The following is a 27741-nucleotide window of genomic DNA, read 5'->3' as shown; positions in this document are numbered from 1 at the left end:
GTGTGCCGGGGTAACAAACATGCAACATATTTCCAACCACATTAATTTAGGTCTATTCAAAGTAATTAATGCTGATAATATCTAAAGAAAAATATCTTCAGTGTTGAATACTCTTTGGTTCATTCATAACACAGTACTGTAAACTTTACAAACTCATCCACATACTGGTCTGACAGGCACTAGTACTTAGTACATAATAAACCACTTAGGTAAGTACTGTATCCACCTGTCATGTCAAAAGGTAATTTAGCATTATGAAATACTAGTCATTTTCCATCTTAAGAGGTAGGATAAATGAAACTAACCAGATTTCCAGTCTAAAGGCGAAGTCACTTATTAATGCTTTGCAAATGGAAATTTTTTTAAGAAAATCAGCCATTGTTCAGAAGTGAACTCCGATTTACAGTTTAAAGAAACAAAAATATAAGACTCGTGGAAGACAAGATTAGAGTAACTGAAAAGTAGCAATGGCAAATAAATATATTCTGAATCTAAACAGAAATCCCAAATGTTTGGAGGTACTCATTGCAACTGCAGACATACAAGGGTTTCAAAACAAATAATTTTAACTCGCCACTAACTCTCAAACTGGAGATGAAACAAGTTCCCTCTCCAAATTCTGGGTTGGTTACAAGTTGTTCCTATCATGATAATGTGACTTTTTCTTTAAATGATTATAATACCCAGTAATAAACAATGAGATAATATTTAAAGTAATGCTTGTTCTCTGCAAAAATAAGATGTGCTTCAATGAAATGGAAAAAAAATTAAGATAAAATAAGGTATGCTTCAATATAATGCACAAAAATATTAATTTTAAAAAAGCTATTTGTGCCCCCTACAGTGCTGCAGGAGTAACATGTCAAGTATGAGGAAAAAGTGCAAAGTGAAGTCATCAGCTTAAGAATGAATAGCAATGAATGTATTGAAGATCATAAATGAATAATAAAATACTGTATGTTAAAAATAGAACATAACCCTGCAGAATACCACAGCTAGAGAAATGCAGAATTTTGGCAGAACTAAAGCTGGTAAAAAGTAACAAAAGTATCACTGGTCATAAGATCATTTGCCATAAAGTCTTAAAAAAAAAAAGTAAAATACCAATACAAAAAGAATTAAAACAGAAAAAGGAAAACATCATAAGAGAAATTAGCAAGAAAACTGTAAAATTTGATGAAAGTACAATATATTAACATATATCTAACAGCAAACATATTTCCAAATGCAATTACTGTACTGGAAAATATAAAAGCAAATCTAAAAAACTACCATCAATTTTTTTTCATTTACTTTCTTCACAAAATAAACTTTGCTACTTAATCAAGCTTTCAAGATAATCTTTCACGTTGTCAAATCCTCTAGCCTTAGCAATGTTGATGAGGATTCCCGTGGCACTCTTCCCACTCCTGTTACGGCATATGGAGCAGTTGCACAAACCACGACATGGAGGACACATCCACTTCTGTAAATATAACAAAGATCTTTGCAAGCTCAAAGCATTTAACTTCATTACAAAATATAGATTACTCGAAAGATTAAACAGGTTACGAAATACTGTACAATTAAAACAAACACATGCGTGTATACATAAGAAAATTAATAAAAGTTAAAGAAATTTTAATCCCTTAGTGTATAAAATTGTTTGATAAAAACCCAGTACCATCATACTTAAATTAAGGTGACATCTATATGAAAAATGGCATCTTCTTGCCTTAGATAATCTTGAAATTTGTTGAACATAAAAAAAAAAACAGTCAAGTTAGACTGAAGACAATTTGTATATAAAGGGTCAATATCCCTATGCCAAATAAATTGGTAAGTACTTTTGTCATAGAAAAAGATTAAAAAATATTAAGGCAACACTAAAATCTTGTACAGCACTTTAGAGTAATAATTCAAGGCTTTCAAAATCAAGTTTTTCTAATTCTAAAAGAGGATAGCTGATTATGAAAATAATCTTTATATAAAGCAATATTAAAAAAAAAAAAAAAAAAAGGGTAAAGAATGAGAACCTAACAATTATAAACTATAACCAAAAAATAAGTTAGATAAATACATGAGTGGGTGTGAGTTGGACCTGACTAGCTTTGCTGCTGGGTCTGGTACAGTGCTCCATCCTTGAGTGAGGATGACCAGACTGGGTGGGTCATTGGTATAATCTGGGGGGGTGGGTAATTGGTCTAATCCGGGGGGGGGGGGGGACATGGACCTGTTCCACGTGGGTCAGTAGGCCTGTTGCAGTGTTCCTTCTTTCTTATGTTCTTATTCACCTAAAGGTGCCAGAGGCTTGATCCTCTCTATCTGCCTATCACAAGACTATACTCACTGAAGATTAAAAATATTGTGATAAGTCCATTTCATCAAGGTTTTTCCTCTAGCTGTGAAGCCATGTTTCCTCTGGTAACTCTCCCCATCCCTAAGGTAGTTACCCAACAGAAATCTTCCCAAAAATATTACATTACCTTTAAATGCTAAGGGGAGCAAGCTGTTCTACATATTTTTTTTTAAATACAAGTGGAAGGCTTTGCAATATAACCAACACCCATTCCAGAGATTGCATGAAAAAAAAAAGTACTGTAATTTTATCTAAAACATATTACAACCTCTACAAATTTAATATAATGTGATATTTATATGGCCTGTACAAGGTTTGCAAATATTTGACAATATATACTATACTATACTCTCAATTGGAGCATCTTAAATTTTAAAAATATGCTTAAATTGCAGGAAAAACCACTGTTCAGAACTTTTTTCAGTGAATAAATCAACAGGAATGTCTGTAAACCAACAAATACTGTGTGTTGTTTATAGAAGCTGAAATAATCCTCATTAGAAATCCTCTAGATACTGCACAGTATAAAAATATGAGCTAAGGATGAAAACAGAGGTATCAAGCTAAAAGTAAAATATTTTGTCAAGATAAAAACCAGTGTGTAGTATGCCAAGTCAGCATGACCTTGAAGCTGAGTCCTGCCTTTTAGAGCTTTTATAACAATTTCATTATAACAATACTTGTTTAATGGAGAAGTCCAGCCAAATTTTCTTAAAACTACTGCATATATTTTCTTATGGAAAGTCACATGAATTACATATATTTTTTTTTTATTTTGCACTAAAACTAATTCAGCAACCTCAGCTAACCTTAAAAATTATACAATACAATTCAGTTCAAACCTACTAAACCTATATTAGCTAGTGCTTAATATCTGATCCTGAAACCATAAGACATAGTAGGGTAGCATTTCCATACGCATCCACAATAAACAATTTACTACCAGAATTATAGAAGGGTAGAAATTGTGTAAAAATTATGTAGAAATTATGTAAAGGTAGAACTGTGTAAACGTAGAAAGTTTAAAGAGAACTTAGATGAGGGTATCAAACAATTTTGATAAAGAAAAATTAGATATCACACTGGAGGGAGGGAGTATGGTAGAAGTGACCATGTTCAGATATTTGGGAGTTGACTTGACAACAGATGGGTTTATGAAGGATGAGGTTAACTATAGCATTGATGAAGGAAAAAAAATGAGTGGTGCTTTGAGGTATCTGTGGAGACAAAAAAAAAATGTTATCCATGGAGACAAAGAAGGGAATATACGAGAGTATGTGTGGTGCAAATACTATGCAGAGAATTCATAGTGTGGAAAACAGGAATAGGTGTGGAGTTACTAAATCTATTAGTCAGAGGGCTGAAGAGGGGTTGTTGAGGTGATTTGGCCATTTAGAGATGCTTGAACAAAATAGAATGGCTTGGAAAGCATATAAATCTGTAGGGTAAGGAAGGAAGGGTAGGGGTCGTCCTCGAAAAGGTTGGAGGGAGGGGGTAAAGGAGGTTTCATGAGAGAGGGGCTTGGACTTCCAGCAAGCGTGCGTGAGCATGTTAGATAGGAGGGAATGGTGACGAATGGTTTTTGGGACCTGACAAGCTGTTGGAGTGTGAGCAGGGTAATGTTTTATGGAGGGATTCAGGGAAACCGGTTAGCCAGATCTGAGTCCTGGAGGTGGAAAGTACAATGCCTGCACTTTAAAGAAGGGCTTTGGGATATTGGCTGTTTGGAGTGACATCTAAACTGTCAGATCTGAGCTCCTCTGCAAAAACAGTGATTATGTATGAAAGATGGTGAAAGTGTTGAATGATGATAGTTTTTTTCTTTCTTTTTGGGTCACCTTGCCTCAGTGGGAAACAGCCAACATGTTAAAAAAAAAAAAAATTGTTCCTTGCAGATGAACTGAATTTCAACAAATACAATCACAAACAGTAAACCATACGATTGTAGCAAAATATATACTTACAGCATTAAGAAGAGCTTCTCTAACATCTTCTCCATATCTGTTCTTGAGACATGGCCCGCAGAACATCCCACGTACTCCTGAGCATTCACCAGACCGACAAATGGTCTTTGTATCAATTGTCTTCTGTCTAGAATATAAATTTTGAAATTATAGAATAACATTTTAGATCCAGACATTCTATATAATTAAAGATATCCACTCATACATTTTGCAAAATTCAATATGCTAATTTATAAACAGGTTCTGTATACTGATTAAATGATATAGTTAAGAAAAATATTTATATGAAGGAGGGCCCCGCTTTACAGCATTTCACTAATGCAGTGGTTTTCAGTTATCCTCATTCTTCATTTATTCAGACTTCCTACAATAAATATATTCACCACTCACTATAAGGTAACTATAAAAATATTTCAAGGCAAGTAATGTGTGTACTGTATATTCATTTTTTAGGCCTAGCTCTACTGGTAACTTAATATGATAAAAATTATCAGTCTTTTATATGCATTTGAAAGTGTAAAAAGGTGGTTTTACTTTACAGTGAATTTTTGCTTTACAGCAGCAGCCCAGAACCTAACCTGCTGCATAAGCGGGGCCTGCCTGTACATAATTACTTACATAGACACACTGAGTCGAACCCCTGAATAGCTTTCACTCATCGACACCCATTTTCTGGTCAATGATATTACACCGATTTTAGGACAAATTTTTGGTGCTGATTCTGAATGTCATCAGTTTTGCTTGACTGACTCTAGTTTTTAATATATTTGGTATCCCATTGAAAAACATGACAAAAAATATATCAATCAGGCAGAGCTAGCTTAAAAATCACATTGCAATTATTATTTAGATCATACAAAAGTCAAATCATGTCATACATACTAGCACTATATTATATATAATGTTGCATATAATTTTATATTGCCGATATTTTCATTAATAGCTAAAATGAAAATCTTCTTTCAACGCACCGGCCGTATTCTACCAAGGCAAGGTGGCCCAAAAAAGAAAAACAAAAGTTTCTCTTAACTTTAGTAATATATATAGAAGAAGGGGTTACTAGCCTCTTGCTCCCAGTATTTTAGTCGCCTCTTAAAACACGCATGGCTTACAGAGGAAGAATTCTATTCTGCTTCTCCATAGAGATTAAGAGGAAATAAACAAGGACAAGAACTAGTAAGAAAAATAGGAGAAAATCCAGAGAGGTGTGTATATATATGCTTGTACATGCATGTGTAGTGAGACCTAAGTGTAAGTAGAAGTACCAAGACATACCTGAAGCCTTACATGTTTATGAGACAGAAAAAAGACACCAGCAATCCTACCATCATGTAAAACAATTATAGGTGTCCATTTTACACTCACTTGAGAGAATGGTAGTACCTCCCTGAACGGTTGCTGTCTACCAGCCTACTACCTATGATATTTTTATTTTTATTTTATTAACACACTGGCCGATTCCCACCAAGACAAGGTGGCCCGAAAAAGAAAAACTTTCATCATTCACTCCATCACTGTCTTGCCAGAGAGGTGCTTTACCCTACAGTTATGAAACTGCAACATTAACACACCCCTCCTTCAGAGTGCAGACACTGCACTTCCCATCTCCAGGACTCAAGCCCAGGCTGCTGGTTTCCCTGAATCCCTTCGTAAATGTTACTTTGTTCACACTCCAACAGCACACCATTTGACTCCATTCACTCCTATCAAATATGCTCACACATGCTTGCTGAAAGTCCAACCCCCTTGCACACAAAACCTCCTTTACCCCCTCCTTCCAATCCTTCCTAGGCCAACCCCTACCCCACCTTCCCTCCACTACAGATTTATACACTCTCAAAATCATCCTGCTTTGTTCCATTCTCTCTACATGTCCAAACCACCTCAACAACCCCTCCTCAGCCCTCTGGATAATAGTTTTGGTAATCCTGCACTTTCTCCTAATTTCCAAGCTACGAATTCTCTGCATTATATTCACACCACACACTGCCCTCAGACATGACATCTCCACCATGGACAAAGTTCTTTGTCTCAACAGACTTCAAAGTGCACCACTCACCCTTTTCCCCTCATCCTTCATAGACCCATCTGCTGACAAGTCCACTCCTAAATATCTGAATACATTCACCTCCTCCATACTCACTCCCTCCAATTTTTCATCACCTAACCTTTTTGTTATCCTCATTACCTTACTCTTTCCTATATTCACTTTTAATTTTCTTCTTTTACATACCCTACCAAATTCATCCACCAACCTCTGCAACTTCTCCTCAAAATCTCCCAAAAGCAGAGTGTCATCAGCAAAGAGCAACTGTGACAACTCCCACTTTATGTTTGATTCTTTATCTTTTAACTCCACACCTTTTGCCCTTCGCATTCACTTCTCTTACAACCCCATCTATAAATATATTGAACAGCCATGGTGACATCACACATCCTTGTCTAAGGCCTACTTTTACTGGGAAATAATCTCCTACATACTCTAACCTGAGCCTCACTATCCTCGTAAAAACTCTTCACTGCTTTCAGTAACGTACCTCCTATACCATACACCTGTAACATCTGCCACATTGCCCCCCTATCCACCTTGTCATATGCCTTTTCCAAATCCATAAATGCCACAAAAACCTCTTTAGCCTTATCTAAATACTGTTCACCTATATGTTTCACTGTAAAAACTTGGTCTACACACCCCCTACCTTTCCTACAGCCTCCTTGTTCATCTGCTATCCTACTCTCTGTCTTACTCTTAACCCTTTGAGGGTTTCGGCCGTACTAGTACGGCTTACGTCCCAGGGTTTTTGACGTACTTGTACGCCTAAATTCTAGTGCCCTCAAATCTAGTGGGAAAAAGCTGGTAGGCCTACATATGAAAGAATGGGTCTATGTGGTCAGTGTGCACAGTATAAAAAAAATCCTGCTGCACACAGTGCATAATGAGAAAAAAAAAAAGTTTGACCGTTTTTTTGGAATAAAACAGCGACTTTGCACTGTATTTTCGTATGGTATTTATTGTTGTATTCTAGTTTTCTTGGTCTCATTTTATAGAATGGAAGACTTATTACAGAAATTGAGATGATTTTGACTGGTTTTACAATGAAAAGTACCTTGAAATTGAGCTCTAAGTAGCAGAAATGTTCGATTTTTACCGAAGTTCAAAAGTAAACAAATCATGCCAAGCGTCCAATACACATCAACTGGTGAGTCTAATATTCTTTTGCAAGTGCGCCAATATTATTTATACTATTTTTTACACTAATGCAGTAGTCTGCATAACAGTAAATCTTCTATTTTTTGTGAGAATAAAAATTCAAAGTGGAAAGCAAAAGAATGTAAAAGGGGCCTTGAGACGTGATTAATGAACAGAAGAAATGTCATTTTAGTGCCAGGAATGTCTTTCTTGTTTATTCTGGACCCTATTCGGAAATTGGCATCTTTTGAAATTTGTGTGAAATTGGCAAAATTGCTAAATTCTGACCACTGTACTGGATAGTTGAAATTGGTAAATGGGTGGTTTCTTGCACTCATTCGATAGAAAAAATGGAGTTCTAGCGAAATATTTATGTTTTTTGTCGACTAGTACAGTGGAATTGGCCGAAAATGGGGCTCAAAGTGGGCAAAATTGCCGATGCGTAAACATCGCCAAGACCGCTAACTTCGCGAGAGCATAATTCTGTAAGTTTTCCATCAAATTTCATACTTTTGGTGTTATTATGATCGGGAAAAGATTCTCTATCTTTTCAGAATTTTTTTTTTTTTTTTTTTTAAATTTGGCCGACCCTGAGAACGAGTCTCAGAGAGGGCCTGTCGACCCTCTAAGGGTTAATTCTTTCAATAACTCTACCATACACTTTATCAGGTATACTCAACAGACTTATTCCCCTATAATTTTTGCACTCTTTTATCCCCTTTGCCTTTATACAAAGAAACTACGCATGCTCTCTGCCAATCCCTAGTTACTTTACCTTCTTCCATACATTTATTAAATAATAGTACAAACCACTCCAAAACTGTATCCCCACCTGCTTTCAACATTTCTATCTTTATCCCATCAATCCCAGCTGCCTTACCCCCTTTCCTTCTTCCCACTGCCTCATGAACTTCCCCTACACTCACAACTAGCTCTTCCTCACTCCTACAAGATGTTATTCTTCCTTGCCCTATACACGAAACCACAGCTTCCCTATCTTCATCAATATTTAACAATTCCTCAAAATATTCCCTCCATCTTCCCGATACCTCTAACTCTCTATTTAATAACTCTCCTCTCATATTTTTAACTGTCATATCCATTTGTTCCCTAGGCTTCCTCAACTTATTAATCTCACTCCAAAACTTTTTCAACAAAATTTGTTGATAACATCTCACCCACTCTCTCATTTATATACTGTAGTATAAACGTATTTATATATAATATGTAATTACAGGAGAGGATACACAGAAAACTGTGTTCTGTAATTACACCCACCAAGACAGCTGCAAACATTAGGCCAGCTAGACGAGAATAAGCTGCCACCCAACTTGGCCACCAAGGCGAGGGTAAAACAATTTTAGCAGACCATCTTACAGCCTGGCCGACACTATATAATTATTAGACTTATTATCTTAGCTATATCATTAGGTAGGATGTTACATTTACACTTCACTGTGCTCGCTGTTGGAGAGTTGTGACTGGCTGTCCACTCCTGCATACTGCCTTGCTAACTACTGGCTCGCTTGTTTACCTGGTGGCGTTGTGGGAGTAGCACTGGCTAGTCAAGTGATCACACCTGAGGTTGGAGACTGCCCTCCCTACCTCATGGAGTCTTTCCATAGCTGGTCATCACATGACAAGCACTGCTCTCTAGATCTGCTTCTTGTCCTAGAAGCTCGTCTCTCATTTCTGGCCATTTGTTCGTGATTTAGACTGTTTTGGTAGAGTATGATTTTGTTGGCGAGTCAAAACATACTTCTTGTAACTCTGTTCACAGGGCATTGTTCAGACTTGGCTATTTTTGACGTTTTGCTGAGGTTGTGTGTTGCTGAGACACACTATTCAACCCTGGTCCCAAGCTGAAGCTTCTGACCTACATTGTGTGGCATCTATGCACTGTTGTGGTCGGGGATTTGGTTATGCTGAACTTAGATCCAGCATTAAGGGAGATTTATGCCTTTTATGGAGGATCTCCTGATGGTCCCCAGTTGGGGTCATTATTTTGTCTTATGTTCCTGATGCCATGCTGCTGCTTTTTAAGCTTTTGCTGTTCAGCAAATGGTTTGTCATATTGTTCAAGCCAGCTGTTTTGATTGCCTTGTTGGTCAAGAAGTTAGATTATTTGTGGATGTTTATTCAGTCATTGTTTAAGCCTAAGTTGAGTTTAGTCTTACTGAGACATAATGAGCACTTTTGAGCACACACACACACTTGTACATTGTTATTTATCATTTGAGTATAGCTCATCATAGCTATATACCAGACAGTACTTGTGAGTCATATTGATACGAAATGTGCACTCAGCACTGTAGTACCATATGTACAATTTAACATTGCAATTAATAAATACACAAATAATATCAGGAGTGTAGGAGCTTATATCCTAAATTACATTAAATTTCTCTAATAATGTCAACCTAGACACCTTTTTATATTGAAAGATCTCAAATTTTCTTTTCTTTGGTTTATTATCATCCAGTTGGAATCTCAAAGCAATATTAATATTTCACTCAACTTAAGGGATAACTGGACTTGATCTTATTCTGACAAACTGTTACAAAACTAGGAACAGGCTTGATGCTAGAGGGGGATCAATAAGTTGACCTTCTAGTATTCTCTGGAGATGTCTATATTTTATGGATACTGCATTTTATAACATATAACAACACATTAACATAGTAAGATAATTCAGATACCACTAATTACTGCATATGAAAATATTGTCTGTACTATTTTCTTTTATTTTGGTCATCAGCACAGTCCCACTGGAGGCTCCAGCAATAGTCTGTCATCATTGTGTCCCATCTGCCTTGATACTTTCCTCCATCATCTTTTTATCTTGATGGAACCTCTCCCCTTGTTCCTCACTGACCTCACCAAGATTATGTGGAAATCTGTCTAGGTGGCTATGGAGAAAGTGTGCTTTTATGCTCATATTAGTACCTAATTTCTTAAAGCTCGTGAGCATCCTTTGCACCAGTTCTTTATGTCTGCTTTGTGATTACCCAAGAAGTTCTTGACAACTGATACATAACTGCACCATGAAGAAACTTCAACACCATTCATACATTTTGTGAAATTAGAATCCTTGAGAAGCTTTCAAATTTGAGGACTATCAAAGATTCCAGCTTTGTTTTTCCATATTTAGTATAGGGAATGATCTACAAATGTATTTGAAGCAACTGCCATCTCTGTCCAAGACCTTAACAATATGCTTCAGTAGCCCTAACTTAAATGTGCAGTGGTATTATTTATTATTATTATAATCAAAAAGAAGCGCTAAGCCACAAGGACTATACAGCGCTGCAGGGCAGGAAGGAAGCGAGGGCATCAGGTGGCAAAAGGGAGATGGATGAGTAATAGGTTACGGATAACAGCGGGGTAGTGGATGGTGAAAGGGTAAAGGGCAGCAAGAGACTGAACTAGAAAGGGCTGAGGGGAGTGCGAAAAGTATCATCAGAGTTTGTGGAGTAAATCAGTCGTTGTCAAGAAGTCAATGAGAGAGTCAGGATTAAAGGAGGGTCCATCAGCAAGAAGGGAAGGTAAAGAGAGAGTAGTAGAACGAAGACGACGACGGAGGTAAATTCTGCGTGCTCGTTGATAGAGAGGGCAGTCTAACAGAATGTGGCTAATCGATACTGGAACTTGACACTGCTCACAGAGAGGAACAGGGTGCCTCTCCATGAGATACCCATGAGTAAGATGAGTGTGGTCAATGCGAAGGCGGGAGAGAGTGGTCTCCCAACCTCGGCATTGATGACAAGAAGACGGCCAGTAACCTATGCTCGGTTTAATAGAATGAAGTTTGTTACCGAGCAGAGTTGACCAACGTTGTTGCCAACGGGTGCGAAGGTGGGTAGCTATTGCAGCAAAATAGTCCAGAAATGGAACACCTCTATAGGAAATTGGTAGGTCATGTACTGCTGACCGCGCAGCAGTGTCTGCCTGTTCATTGCCCTGTACGTCGACATGACCAGGGACCCAACAAACAACAATATCTTTATGTTTGGTAGAGATACGGCATAGCCAAAGTTGGATACGGAGAACTAGGGGATGAGATGTATCAAATTTTCGTATAGCCTGTAGAGCACTAAGGGAGTCTGAGACTACTACAAATGATGACACAGGCATAGATGCGATACGAATAAGTGCTGCAAGAATGGCATACAGTTCAGCAGTAAAAATGCTTGCTGAAGATAGTAAATGCCCCTGCACGACGCTGTCCAGAAACACTGCTGTGAATCCGACGCCGTCTGAAGACTTAGAGCCATCTGTGTACACAGCGGTGGCATGAGAATGGGAGTGGAAGTGATCAAGAAAAAGAGAGCGGGAAGCCACCGTAGGCAGTTGAGCTTTCGAGCAAGGGAGTGAGAAAGAACAGACCCGAACAGCTGGAACTTCCCAGGGGGGTAGGGAAAAGTGAGATGCTACATGAACATATAAAGGTGGTAACTGAAGGGAAGACAAGAGTGAATGTAGGCGAAGAGAAAAGGGACGGAGCAAACAGGGGCGGCGAACGAATAAAGAATGTCTACTAATATCGGTGACCATTCTATAAATGGAAGGATTGTGTAGATCGTGAGAGCGTACATAGTAGCGAAGGCAATGGGCATCACGGCGATCAGACAAGGATGGAACATTCGCTTCTGCATAGAGGCTCTCAACAGGGGAAGAGCGAAAAGCACCAAGGCACAAACATAATCCTTGGTGATGGATAGAGTTAAGGCTAGAGAGAGTAGCAGGAGAGGCCGCGGAATAAATCTGGTCACCAAAATCGAGTTTCGATAAAACGAGGGCTGAATGTAGGCGAAGCAGAGTTCGACGATCAGCTCCCCAGGAAAGATGAGCAAGGGTTTTAAGAAGGTTTAGCCGGCTGTGGCAAGTTGCCTTCAGAGAGGTAATGTGAGGTTTCCAGGATAACCTACGGTCAAAGAGAAGGCCTAGAAACCTGACTGTATCACGTTCGGGGATACGGGAGCCATAGAGATACAAAGGATGATCGGAGATAACAGAGCGTCTAGTGAAAGTAATTTGGTGAGTTTTCTTCCAAAACAGGCCTGTTTCATTGCAATTAAACACTTGTTCAGGTTTCAATTCTTCATTGTCTATGTACTCCTTGAATTCCTTCACATATTTTTCAGCTGCTTTTTGGTCCATACTGGCAGCCTCGCCATGCCTTATCACACTATGTATGCTACTACGATTCTTAAATCTCTCAAACCAACCTTTGCTGGCCTTAAATTCACTCACATCACCAATAGTTGCAGGCATTTTTCTAATTAAATCGTCATGCAACTTCCTAGCCTTTTCACATATGATCACTTGAGAGATGCTATCTCCTGCTATCTGTTTTCTCGTTTACCCACACCAATAACAGTCTCTCAACATCTTCTATCACTTGCGATCTCTGTTTCGAAAACAAACTTGCACCTTTTGCAAGAACAGCTTCCTTGATTGCCGTTTTGTTGGCCAAGATAGTAGCGATGGTTGATTGGGGTTTGGTATACAACCTGGCCAGCTCCGAGACACACACTCCACTTTCGTACTTAGTAATTATCTCTCTTCATTTCCATAGTAATTTTCACCCTTTTTACCACAGGGTTGGCACTAGAAGCTTTCTTGGGGCCCATGGTGACTTATTTTGCAGCTACAAGCACTAAAAACACTGTGATAATATGAAATGTACCAAATGTATGCTTAGATGTGACCGCACTGGCTGGCTTGTAAACACTGGCACTCACGGGACAGCTGAGGCCACGCGTGGGACGCGTCCCGGATGAATCACGTAAGGCAAGTTTTTTATTGTGAGGCGAGGCAAAATTTTTACGTTCAAATGCTTCGTGTGGCAGATTTAACGTAAGGCGATGTGTTCGTAAGGTGGGGGTCCACTGTACAACAGTTTAGAAGTATATATAACATACCCCTCCAAACTGCCAATATCCCAAACCCTTCCTTCAAAGTGCAGGCACTGTACTTCCCATTTCCAGTACTCAAGTATGGCTATATAAAAATAACCTGTTTCCCTGAATCCCTTCACTAAATATTACCCTGCTCACACTACAACAGCTCCTCAGGTCCCAAAAGCCATTCATCTTCATTCACTCCTATCTAACACGCTAACACATGCTTGCTGGAAAGTCCAAGCCCCTTGCCCACAAAACCACCTTTACCCCCTCCCTCCAATCTTTTTGAGGATGAGCCCTACCCTGCCTTCCTTCCCTTACAGATTTATACACTCTCAAAGTCATTCTACTTCAATCCATTCTCTCTAAATGACCAAACCACTTCAACAACCCCTCTTCAGCCCTCTGACTAATACTTTTAGTAACTCCACACCTCCTCCTAATTTCCACACTCCGAATTCTCTGCATAATATTTACACCACATGTTGCCCTTAGACAGGGCATCTCCACTGCCTCCAGCCGCCTCCTCGCTGCAGTATTTACAACCCAAGCATCACACCCATATAAGAGTGTTGGTACCACTATACTATCGTACATTCCCTTCTTGGATAATGTTTTTGGTCTCCACAGATACCTCAATGCCCCACTCATCTTTTTTCCTTCATCAATTCTATGGTTAACTTCATCCTTCATAAACCCATCTGCTGACAAGTCAACTCCAAATATCTGAAAACATTCACTTCTTCCATACTCCTTCTCTCCAATGTGATATCCAATTTTTATCTAAATCATTTGATACCCTCATCACCTTACTCTTACCTATGTTCGCTTTCAACTTTCTACCTTTACACACCCTCCCAAACTCGTCCACTAACCTTTGCAACTTTTCTTAAGAATCTCCCATCAGCACAGTATCATCAGCAAAAAAGTAACTGTGTGAACTCCCATTTTGCATTTGATTCCCCATAATTTAATCTCACCCCTCTCCCCAGCATCCTAGCATTTACTTCTTTTACAACCCCATCTATAAATACATTAAGCAACCATTATTATTATTATTACAATATGTATGTACTACTAATATTTTTTTTTTTTTTTAACAAGTCAGCAGTCTCCCACCGAAGCAGGGTGACCCAAAAAGAAAGTCCCCAGAAAGAAAATACTTTCATCACTAAACACTTTCACCTCACTCACACATAATCAATGTTTTTGCAGAGGTGCTTAGAATACAACAGTTTAGAAGCATATATGTATAAAGATACGCAACACATCCCTCCAAACTGCCAATATCCCAAACCAGACTCAAGTCCGGCTATATAAAAATAACCAGTTTCCCTGAATCCCTTCACTAAATATTACCCTGCTCACACATAATATAATAGTAGTGTACACTCATTATTTACCTTAAAACATTTGTCATCTTCATAGTCTTAATACAGGGTGCAAAGTGAATAGTAAGGCAGGTAAGGTAAGTATCAAAGTGTGGTAGGTATGTAACCCCTATCTGGCTACCCCAATCACACATTATATACTAGGCTTTTAAAGTGCCCTGGGGCAATAAAATGCACATACAGTACACTCATTACTTAAAATATCTGTAGTCTTAATGCAGAGTGAGAGGTGTGTAAACAAGATTAAATGAGATAGAGAATGAGTTACATGAGAGTGTAGTAGGTTTGTGAGTTTTTTAAACAAACCAGTTGTTGTTACCAGCCCGGACACAAATGATTTTTGTTCACTCCATCAAATTGACTGGAAAAACATCTCATACTTATGTTAATTTATATGTTATGTAGCATGTTTATTATATAATTTTGAAAAAAATATCATAGATGGTTAACGCAAAATGTCCATATTAATGTTTTATACATGACCCTCAGTGATTGTTACTGTGTTATTATTATCATTATTAATGTGGCATCTTCAAGACTAATAACACACTCTTAGTGATTTTAATGTGTACCTGCATGCCAGCACAGGTGCAAGATGTGAAGTATAAACCAGTTAAGCTCAGTGATAAAATGCAGCATTATGAGTGTAGCAATTAAGCAATAGAAAAAGGACAAAACAAAATAAACTCCTGACAGCATATGCCACTCTGCCTATCTTCTGCAAGGTATGAAAATGGTGTACATACACCAGTTCATTTCTATGTTATGGTTTTCTTATGAAAGGAGTGATCTAATGCAGTTAGTCTCACAAACTCCATTTTCTCTTACACTAACATGTGTGAAGAAGGAAAGAATGGGAAGATGTTTTCATAGCTGAGCGAGAATGCCCACCACCACATACGTAATGGCATACATATTTTATTCATTCTAGAGTGTAGATCAGGTTTTTATGTTATTTATATTGTTTATGTCATATTAGATGAATTGTGATAGATAAATAACCCATAGAGCTGATATTAGCGTCATATCGTAGTACTATTTTGTCATGCCTCCTGACAGCAGGAATTCCCCTGGAACGAATTAATGGCATTTCAATTAAATGAGGAAAATTAACCCACCATACAAACAAATCAGGATACAAACAAGGTCACAAAACGGATTAAATTTGTAAGCAGAGGTTCCATTGTATGACTTTTTTTTTTTTTTTAATAACTAGTATATATTCTAGGTAGTAGGTTGGTAGACAGCAACCGCCCAGGCAGGTACTACCGTCCTGCCAAGTGAGTGTAAAACGAAAGCCTGTAATTGTTTTACATGATGGTAGGATTGCTGGTGTCCTTTTTTCTGTCTCTTAAACATGCAAGATTTCAGGTACATCTTGCTACTTCTACTTACACTTAGGTCATACTACACATACACGTACATGCATATATATACATACCCCTCTGGGTTTTCTTCTAGTTTCTTTCTAGTTCTTGTTTATTTCCTCTTATCTCCATGGGAATGTGGAACAGAATTCTTCCTCCATAAGCCATGTGTGTCATAAGAGGCGACTAAAATGCCGGGAGCAAGGGGCTAGTAATCCCTTCTCCTGTATATATTATTAAATTTAAAAGGAGAAACTTTTGTTTTTCCTTTTGGGCCCCCCCCCCCCACCTCAGTGGGATATGGCTGGTACGTTGAAAAACAGAAAGAACTAGTATATATAAAATTTTCTATTATAAGTAGGTTCAGGAATTAAGGCACCTCCAGGAACCTAACCTCCATGAATGATGGGGTTGAATTGCATTGAAAAATTATTAACAAGATGCAGACATACTCAAATCCAGTAAACCCTTGATGTAACAGACTAATGGGGGTGCCAGTTAATATCAGAATAATGTTAAAAAAGAGCAATAAAATGAACTAAAGTATTGCAATGTATACCTAACATACAATTTACATTCTAATGTATACTTAACATACAATTTACAGATACACTGCAATAAACATTAAAAATAAATAAGTTAAAAGTAAAATTTACCCAGTGGATTTTGCCCATAATTTTAAAAAGTCTGTTATATCAGAGGTCCATAATATTGAGGGTTTACTGTACAGTATAAATAATTTATGATCATGGAATTACTTAATTTTAGTAAATGAACATAAGTGAAGTAAAGCCCAAGGAAGACTATATTCCTTAAGTACATTACACTATGAACAATAATTACACAAATGGACAAGTAGCTGATGCATTACTTACCCAGCCCCATCCATAAGGTGCAATATGGATCAAACAAAGCTGTTTCCTACACTTTTCTTGGGTAATCTTCGCTTACAATGAATGGCAGAGATTCTTTCACCGACTGCTCAAGTTCATTTTTCAATTAAGGGCTATGCCTCCAATTGCACAGCTATGGAGGAGGGAAAGCCAAGGGAGGTACAGCCCCAGTCGCAAATATACTTTTTTATTTTTCAAATGTCTAATTTCACCATTATGTTAACCAGCTACGTACTAATAAAGCATAAGAGCAAGAAATTTCACATGTATATATACTGAAAATCCTATGGTTTTAAAAGATGATTACTTATGATTTTTTAAACTTCCCCACAGACTGACACCCTAGCTTTAAGGTGTCAGTACTATAATTCATTACCATAGTTTAATATACTGTACCTGCACTGATGACATGTGGTTCCAATACTAGTATTATATATTTTTCCTCCACTGCGATCAGCAACATTTCTCAGATCCGCCTGGGTAATGTCCTCTGGCATTGTGATGTTTACATTAGGATCAAAAATACTATTAGTTCTGCGCCCACTCCCAGAATTATCAGCACTCCCGGTACTTGTACGCTTGACAGGGGACAGAGTAAACGAGGATGACAGATTGCGGGTAATTCGTTGCATTTTTTCCACATCCATATCCTAGAAATGTAAGAAATAGTAAACGACATGTCACTAATATACAATTTCTCTTTTTATCATTCTGGCTGTCTACTACCAAGGTCACCCTGCATCACTGAGAGACAGCCAGCATGTTAAAAAAAAAAATATTAAGAACTACCAACAAAATTTTTATATTCACATAAATAACAATGAAAAGAAGTATACAGTACAAAGCAATTAGAGGGTAGAAAGATGAGAGAAAAGCAAATTATACAGTGGGCAGATATAAAAATTAATGAAATTGCAGTACCCATGTGCAAAAAACAAGACAGCAATAGCAATTTGCTAGACTAGTATGATCGATTAATTTTTTGTGACAATTCAAGTGTGTAATTTTACACATATCTGCAAAATAAGAAATACTGCAATAGATGTTTTGTTAGTACAGTGGTCCTAATTTTCCAGGATGCAAATGATTATCAAGACAGTAAGTAATGTCAAGTGTCATGGAATATCTTTTAACCATTTCTGTATTCAGGTTGTCTATTACTAATCTGGCAATCAGTTATCCAGTTCCATCAGTAATCCAGCACTAATTTTGGCAAGCATAATTTCAAATTTCATCATTATACCGACTCAGAAATTGTGCAGATGGTTGTAAATCCACAGCAGCAAGCCAGTGGAGGAGAAAGCAGTGATGAAAATGAGGAAGATGTAGCAGAAACTCTCTCTACTGATAGGTTAATTAAGTGTATTCTAACCTAACCACTCTGTAATCCAGCAAACTCACTAATCTGGCACACTACAGGTCCAAATGATGCTGGATTAGTGATGGTTGACCTGTAGTAACTTTTATTGTACTAAATACATATCTCCCAAGCCCATGAAAGTTAGATGTGAGGTAGAGACAATAATGACATTCAATATTTAATTTTTTGTTAAATCACAGTTTTAAGAAAACTGCATTAAGCAACAAAAATAGTATTTAATATATTTATACTCACCTCAACATAACATTTAACATCATCTTCATCAGATTCCTCTGCATCAGAAAGGCTACTCAGAATCTCTTGAACCTTTTTGAAGCGAAACCTGAGAAATATTGGACGGGATTCCAGTTGTTCATCATCCTCGAGCTGTTGCCAGTCAGATGGTGGGCTACTCACAGTAGATGAACTAATACTTACTCTTCGTGATCTGTTGTAAAATGAAAAAAATTACATTCATAATCAATCAAAGTACAGCCTACTTTTGAGAGTTTTAAAGCTTTCCTTCAAGTCTATTCTTTCAACAAACCGGCCGTATCCCACCGAGGCAGGGAGGCCCAAAAAGAAAAACACAAGTTACTAGCCCCTTGCTCCCCGCATTTTAGTCACCTCTTATGACACGCATGACTTACGAAGGAAGAATTCTGTTCCACTTTTTTTTCTTCTTTCTTTCTGGGTCACCCTGCCTCGGTGGGAAATGCCCGTGTTAAAAAATAAATAAATAAAAATTATACGGGAATAAGTTTATGGAAAGTACAATACCTGCACTTTAACCCTTAAACTATCCAAACGTAGATCTACGTTCACATGCGTAGCACTCCGAACGTAGATCTACATTTTATTTTACGTGCTTTCATATGTAAAAAAAAACATAGATCTATGTTCGGAGAGCTACGCAAGTGAATGTAGATCTACGTTTGGACAGTTCAAGGGTTAAAGGAGGGGTTTGGGATACATGTACTGGCAGTTTGGAGGGATATGTTATATATCTTTATACATATGCTTCTAAACTGTTGTATTTGGGTGCCTCTACAAAGACAGTTATGTATGAGCAAGGTGAAAGTGTTGAATGATTATGAAAGTATTTTCTTTTAGGGGATTTTCTTTCTTTTTGGGTCACCCTGCTTCAGTGGGAGACGGCCGACTTGTCAAGAATAATAAAAAAGTTTACAGAGTATACCAGATAACGTGTATGGTAGAGTTATTACTGAAAGAATTAAGAGGTAATTCTATTTTTTTTAACACACTGGGTATCTCCCACTGAGGCAAGGTGACCCAAAAAGAAAAACACTTTCACCATTATTCACACAATCACTGTCTTTGCAGAAGCGTACAAATATGACAGTTCAGACGTCCCTCCAAACAGCAAATATCCCAAACCCCTCCTTTAAAGTGCTAGCATTATACGTCCCACCTCCAGGGCTCAAATCTGGCTAACTGGTTTCCCTGAATTTCTTCACAAAATATTACCCTGCTGACACTCCAACAGCTCATCAAGTCCCAAAAATCATTCGTCTCCACTCACTCCTATCTAACATGCTCACACATGCCTGCTGTATGTCCAAGCGCCTTGCACACAAAACCTCTTTTACCCCCTCTCTCCATCCTTTCCTATATTTATTTATTTTAACATTTCCTTTCATTATGATTGTCCCTGAAACATAGATTAAATTGTTTGTTACAAAATTAAGCATAGTTATCTACACAGTCTGGTCCATAGATTTATCAAAGCCCAGAGAAACCAAGATGCTAGATGCTCTCTAATGCATCTTGAGCTGACCGAGTATGGTATTACTTTGCAAAATTAATACAACAATTTTACCAATTAAGCAAAATAATATCTCCTTTGGCAGTTTCATTAGCTAACACACAGACTAGAAATCAAGCCCTAAAAAAAAATCAATACCTCGTTCGGGGCGGGGAATGGTATGGCTGGAAACGGTTTTTCCTCCTGTATTCACGCTTCGGTGGCGACCAGTCATCTTTGACTTCTGCCTTTTTAGCTTTTGGCTTATATAATGGAGATTTAGTAGGTACTACTGAGGCTTTGAAGTCCTGAAAGTCCTTCATAAGAGCAGCAATCTGAAATACACATTCTAATAATATACAGACCACAATGGTACATCAGTTATCTATAAATACGTTGCAATACTTAGTCCTTCAGAGTTCCGTATGCATTTTTTCTCCAAACGAGAACTACAAAAGAGGCAAAGGATTTGATATAAAATATCATAAGTAGAATAATCACATACTGCATAGCACAGCCAACATGGTATTTAAAAAATAAATTATGAAAATCTTTGGAAAACAACAGTAGAAATTTTAGAGCTACATATTCGGTGAAACCACCACATCTTTTTTAACCTTTTATAGACTCCTAAAATAAATAAATATTATATTATATATATATATATATATATATTTTTTTTCAACAAGTCGGCCGTCTCCCACCGTATATATATATTTATGTCAGCCATTTCCCATCAAGGCAGGGTGACTCAAAAAGAAAGAAAAAAACAGTTTAGATATCCCACCAAACTGCCAATATTCCAAACCCCTCCTTCAAAGTGCAGGCATTGTACTTCCCATTTCCAGAACTCAAATCTGGCTAACCAGTTTCCCTGAATCCCTTCACAAAATATTACCCTGCTCACACTTCCACAGCTCGTCAGGCCCCAAAAATCATTCATCTCCGTTCACTCTTATCTAACACACTCACACATGCTTGCTGGAAATCCAAGCCCCTCTCCCACAGAACTTCCTTTACTTCTTCCCTCCAACCTTTTCAAGGAGGACTCCTACCCTGCCTTCCTTCCCCTCCAGGTTTATATGCTCTTTAAGTCATCCTACTTTGTTCAATTCTCTCTAAATGACCAAACCATCTAAACAACCCCTGTTCAGCCCTCTGACTAATACTTTTAGTAACTCCACATCTTCTAATTTCTACACTACAAATTCTCTGCATAATATTTACACCACACATTGCCCTTCGACACGACGTGTCCACTGCCTCCAGCAGACTCCTCGCTGCAGCATTTACAACCCATGCTCTCCAAGTCATTCTATTTCATTCCATCCTCTCTAAATGGGAAATGGCCGACGTGTTAAAAAAAAGATATATATACATACATGCATATTTATTTAATTTATTTATTTATTTATTTTTTACCTTATCAGCCATCTCCTACTAAGGTACAGTGACCCAAAAAATATGTTAACATATTAACCCTTAAATGGTCCAAACGTACATATACGTTTTTTCAACATCTGAAAGTATGTAAAAAATGTAGATCTTTTTTGTTTTACATTTGAAAACGTGTAAAAAAACTTTTATCTACCTTTTTTTTGTTGTTATATTTGAAAATATGTAAAAAAAAGTAATCTACTTTTGTAGCACTACGAATTTGAACATTGATCTGTTTGGACCGTTTAAGGGTTAAGCAACACTCATTTGATTGCTATCCTGCCAGAAATGTGCTGACATCACAGCTCAGATGATCCTCCAGATGCAAGTGTTAAAAGCAGTACTAATGACTACAAACTACAATTCCTCAAAGCAAAGGGGTTTCCAATTCAGTATTGCCCCTCACCCACATTATACTCAAGAATAAGAGCAACATCAGGCTAACACACTTGTCTAGCTGAATCCTCACATGCAGACGGCCTACCCACCCTTTCATGCTGAAATGCACTGGCCACTTCACCCTCACCTGACTCACTACCCTCATCTCTACTACATATATGAGCACGTCTCTGATTTCTTAAGACTCGCTTTAGAATGTAAACAAAATATGGTGTACCTCTATATGAAAGAAAAGGCTCTTCTGCTATCTTGAGTTTTTTATAACGTTCATACTAATTCTTTCATTGAGACAGGTGAGTGTATAGCTGTGAATACAGTGGACCCTCGGTTATGGGCCATTCCTGTTATCGGCCAACTTGGTTCTCGGCCGGTTTTTCGGCTACCGGTTATCAGCCATTATTTCGGTTATGGGCCATATGGGACGCGTCTGTCTGCCAGCTGGGGCCGCTTGCGCATCAGTTTGGCTCTCTCTCTCAGTGCATAAGGAAGCTTCTGCTCATTCATCAAAACATTTCGTTTGTTTTCCATTGTTTTTGGCGTTTTTTTGTCAGTGCAACTGTGAAATAAGTAACCCTGGCTCCAAAGAAAGTTCCTAGTAAAGTTCCTGTGGTAAAGAAAGTGAGAAACACCATGAAATTTAAGCGAGAAATGACTGAAAAACATGAGTGGTATGAGGGTGCTGGAACTTGTTTCATGGAAAAATACCACCCTGACCAAGCTGAAACAAGCAATATCTGCAACATGTTTAGTGACAAAATCTTGTCTCACTTCAGGGAAATCATAAAGAGATGCCAGAAACAAAGCACTCTGGACAGATATGATGTGCGACAGGGGTCCAGTGACACTCAAGCTGGTCCTAGTGGCATTAAAAGACAAAGGAGGAAAGTAACCCCAGAGATGGCTTTCCTACCTGAAGTCTTTATAGAGGGGGATTCCCCTTCCAAACATTAACTCCCTCTTTCCTCCGCCCAATCTTCCAAAAGCCAGCATTAGTCTTCAATTAAGGTATGTAATACTGATTTAATTGTTAAAAAGAAATAATTTTTTGTGAATATTTTTGTCAGAAACAGATTAATTGTATTTACATTAATTCTGATGGGAAATATTTCAGTTTTTGGCCATTTCGGTTTTAGGACAAGCTTCTGGAATGGATTACAGCCAATAACCGAGGGTCCACTGTACATGTATATGCAACTGGCATCACAAAATAGAGAATCTCCAATATCTGCCATTTATCAAAACAAAAATTTCAAATTCCATGCATTTTTGCAGTGCCGAAATAGTTTGTAAAAATCCTGAAATTTAATATCTCAAACTATTCAAATATGTACAAGCTTATACTCAGTGCCTCAAGCCCCTATAAAAAATCATTAAATATGAAATAAACTAAAAATGCATAAATTTTTTTGTATATGCATTATGATAACAGTACAGCAGTTGTACATTATCTGTTATTGTAACATCTGGGGCACTAATGAGAACACTGTTTCATAGATGACTATTAGAAGACTTTAAATGACACATGTTTATTAATGGGCTCACCATCTGTTGCCTGTCCTGAATATTCTTCTCACGTAGGAGCTCATAATCACTCAAATCTTGAGCACGCAGCATCTTGACACGTCTGGGAGTTTTTCTCCAACACTACATACAAAACAAAATGTAATTATTTTAATTACTTATACCTACACTGCTTTGAAGTGATGCACTGTACAGTACCTAAAACCAGATGTGCTAGAGAACAAATGATTATTTGAATTACATTCATGGGGAAGAGCTAATCCCTTAAGAATACAGCCTCTCCTCACTTAATGACAGAGTTCCGTTCCCGAGACCACATCATTAAACAAATTTGTCACTAAGTGAGGAACATACTATAATGGTAGCGAGTTTGTGTCAACCATCTCTGATATTGTTTTAATGTCACCTTTGCAACATTTATAACATTTCTGGTATATTTTTAAAATGTTTATATAGTAGTGTACTGTATACTGAAATAAACAGAACAGAGGAAATCAGCTCTAATATACATTATTTAGGTATGAATACTGATCAGAGCCCCATCTTAAGTCCGAGGTGTCGGTAAACGAGTACGTCGCTAAGTGAGGAGAGGCTGTAATATAAAAAAAAAGGCACCAGTTTGGTCTAGGACCAAACCATGAGGGTGTTGACCCCTGGAAACAGCCTTCAGGTATCCACTCGGTTGATACAGTAGAGAACACTTTATCTGAAATTCCAAAGTCTGAAAACCTCCAAAATCTATTGATGGTTGGCATGATGCACCACAAATGGATCGTTCGGAGTAAGACTTGGTGGAGCAGCAGCAATTTCTCACTAATTACTGCCTGTTTTGTACTCTGCAGTATGAAGATATTGTCGAAAATGTTAAAAAGGCCTATGGGTAAGATTGACAAAAAAACAGAGGAAGCATTTGTGTTTATCTATATCACAGAAAGTCAAGCTGCTGGAAAAACTTGACAGTGGTGTAAGTGTGAGCATCTGACTGAGGAGTCTGGCACTATAATAACCACTATCTTCAACCTAAAGAAACAGAAGGACAAATTGTTGAAGTTCTATACTGAAAGTGATGAACAGAAGTTCATGAAAACAGTAGAACAAATCTACAATGTTTATGAGACATCACTGTTCTGGCATTATTACCCCCAGAAAAACATTAATTATAGCTGATGAGAGAGCTCCTACAGGAGTTAAGGATGTCAAAGAGAGATTAACTGTGCTGGGATATACTAATGCAGCAGGTATGTATAAGTGTTAACTTGCTGTTGACTCCAAAAGCCTGTGTCCTCACTGTTTTAAACATGTGAATAACTTACCAGCCCATATTATGCTAACAAAATGCCTTGGATCACCAGGGACATCTTTTCTAATTGGTTTCACAAATATAAAATTACAGTGGAACCTCAAATATCGAACTTTCTTCGGTCCAGAAGGCTGTTCGAGTGCCTTTACCGAATGAATTTATTCCCATCAAGAATAATGTAAATTAGATTAGTTCATTTCAGACCCTCAAAAATACACTTATAAAAGCACTTACAAAAATACACTTACATAATTGGTCGTGTTGGGAGCAGTTCGATTTTTGAGGTTCCACTGTATTCCAAAATCCGAAAAAATCCGAGATCGAAAACACTTCCGCACCAAGCATTTTGGATAAAGAGTTCTTAACCGTATTAAAAAAAAATAAATCACAGTGCATAGTGTGTATATAGGAAGCAACAACATACATACCTTTATAAAATAACATTTGTATAAATTATTATAATAAACAAATATTTTAAGCATGCATTCAAGTAATGGTTATGAATGCCTCTAAAAAAACTTAAGGCATGGAAAGCCCTGCTGGAATCAGTAAGACGAAGGATTATCAGAATCACACTGACCTAAAGTGATGGTGTACCTATGATCACCTATCCAGTAACTGACCACAGCCACTGATAATTAATCTAACCAACCAGTTTTTTTTTTTTTTGGGGGGGGAGGGGTTATCCTCGGGTAAATTATTACACATAATTTACTACAAATGTATACCTATTTTAATATGTTACAATATTGATTGCTTTATTTCCCAAGAGAATATACAGTATTAGTTAATAGAAGGTGTATATTTCTTACAAGAAATACCAAAGAAGTATTTGTTTCAGGTGTGATACCTGTGTTCTGGTACTTTCATAGGTACCTAAGCTTCTGGGTAAGATTCAGCAAATCATTGATATAAGTAGGTTTAGGTACAGGTCCATATCAGTACAATTATCATATATAGTAACATACATGTAAATTATCTAGGATAACCCATAAAAGTCAGACAAAGTGAAGAGGGCCCCACAAGCCCACCTTGGGAACACCTAAATTTATTCGTGAGGCAATTGAGGAAGTGACACTTTTGACAATGTGCTGTTGTGCATTAGTTATATAGTATTTTGAAGACTTAAACTATGACAAACACTAACAATAGAATACTAAAAAATATGCTAGACATATTTAAATAATAAATATATGTAACACACACTAAATATATAAATAACAAAATCTTAGTGAAAACTGAGCATTTGGTAAGAAATATTAAAAGTTATTATTTAACTGAAATTTAACTTAAATCAAATTAAAAAAGTATTGTTGCAAAATGGTTAGAGAGATAAGATTTTGTTTAAACAAATGAATGAACATGGTGTAAATTTTAACCCGAAAGTAAAAGTTTAATGGCACATCAGGAATTGCCTACAATAAAAAGTAATCTCAGGGAAATACACAAAACAGAATTTTTTTTTGGCTTTTGTTTGAATTTACTGGGCTACAATAATTTTATTCATTTGGCAAATTATTCCACATTTATGCCCTTTGTATCTGGCATAGAGTTTCTACAGAGATTAAGGTGAACATGAGGAATATCAAAGAAGTATTTGTTTCAGGTGTGATACCTGTGTTCTGGTACTTTTATAGGTACCTAAGCTTATGGGTAAGATTCAGCAAATCATTGATATAAGTAAGTTTAGGTACAGGTCCATATCAGTACAATTATCATATATAGTAACATATATGTAAATTATCTAGGATAACCCATAAAAGTCAGGCAAAGTGAAGAGGGGCCCACAAGCCCACCTTGGGAACACCTAAATTAATTCGTGAGGCAATTGAGGAAGTGACACTTTTGACAATGTGCTGTTGTGCTTTAGTTATACAGGATTTGAAGTAGTCTGTAGGAATATCACAGTCAACTGTATAAAAACCTATGTATAACCTATGCTTTCTTCATGCACAGCTAAATGTTACTCCATCTCTGTACAAACATTGTATCATGCTGAAATAAATTATTATTATTATTATTATTATTATTATTATTATTATTATTATTATTATTATAAACTAGTCTGGGTTTTATGTAGGGAGCCTATATAATTTTTTTTATGTCTACACATTATAAACTAAATATGTTTGGTTCATAAAGCTATATAGTTATATGTTATGTTAATCAAGGGGAAGCGCTAAACCCGGAGGATTATACAGCGCCTGGGGGGGGATGTGGAAGGCATTCAGGCTTAATTCGGGGAACTGGAGCACAGATCCAATTCCCTAAATCAAGAGCCCCTCACCAACATCAAGGAACCTTCCTTGAGGGGTATATAGTTATAGTAATTCTATTTATATGACTTAAAATATAAAGTCACAAGAAAGCACCTGTCTGCCTCAGCTATATACCAGGAAAATATTGATATTGTGCTGTGAATAAATATGCATAATTCAATTATTCAAAAAGCTTAATCTTTCAGCCCAGATTATTGACCAAAATAAATTATATTACTGAGAAGCTCTCGTATTTCAGGAGGTTGTTTATCGCTGAGAATAAGAGGTAAGCAACTTTGATCCAAGTTAGAGGAAGGCTACTCCAATTCCTCGGATCAAAAGTCATTCCCTGGCATCAAGGCACCCCGCTGGAGGGGCAAAGAAAATAATTAAAGTCCTGATGCCGCCTCCATCACCTCTCCACCCGGGAGTCTCTCCTCCACCGTCTCTAATATCTTGCCAGAAACACCTTGCTCTGCCATACCTTGGTACAAGCAGTCACTGCAGAATAAAACCTTGGCTCACAGGGAACCTAAATACCGAAGGTTACCAAGCTTAGAGTCACTATAGCAGTTAAATAAAGCTAAATAAGCTGCAGCTTTAGGTACCTCCACGCCACCTTCACCGCTAAGATTTCCCGCGCTTTTGTGTT

At 37.4% G+C, this 27741-nt stretch overlaps 1 protein-coding gene across 3 annotated transcripts; it reads right to left on the bottom strand.

Annotated features, from left to right (window-relative positions):
* Positions 1 to 309: 309 nt before the first annotated feature.
* LOC128696344 (cell division cycle-associated protein 7-like) lies at positions 310 to 27741 on the bottom strand. 3 transcript variants are annotated; one of them, XM_053787566.2, is made up of 7 exons: positions 27506 to 27741; positions 23553 to 23654; positions 20334 to 20509; positions 18665 to 18857; positions 17446 to 17699; positions 4303 to 4429; positions 310 to 1465 (listed from the first exon to the last, which is right to left on the bottom strand). In XM_053787566.2, the coding sequence occupies exons 1-7, from the start codon at positions 27569 to 27571 to the stop codon at positions 1316 to 1318; spliced, it is 1068 nt and encodes a 355-aa protein (XP_053643541.1). In that variant the 5' UTR covers positions 27572 to 27741; the 3' UTR covers positions 310 to 1315. The 3 variants fall into 3 exon arrangements, with proteins under 3 accessions (XP_053643541.1, XP_053643543.1, XP_069948535.1); XM_053787568.2 differs by having other exon boundaries at positions 27574 to 27739; XM_070092434.1 differs by having other exon boundaries at positions 27698 to 27723.

This window comes from Cherax quadricarinatus, chromosome 39, assembly GCF_038502225.1.
Source record: "Cherax quadricarinatus isolate ZL_2023a chromosome 39, ASM3850222v1, whole genome shotgun sequence".
In the NCBI taxonomy this organism is placed as follows: domain Eukaryota; kingdom Metazoa; phylum Arthropoda; class Malacostraca; order Decapoda; family Parastacidae; genus Cherax; species Cherax quadricarinatus.
The sequence above is the reverse complement of the archived record's forward strand: the minus strand, read 5'-3'. Positions and strand labels throughout refer to the sequence as shown.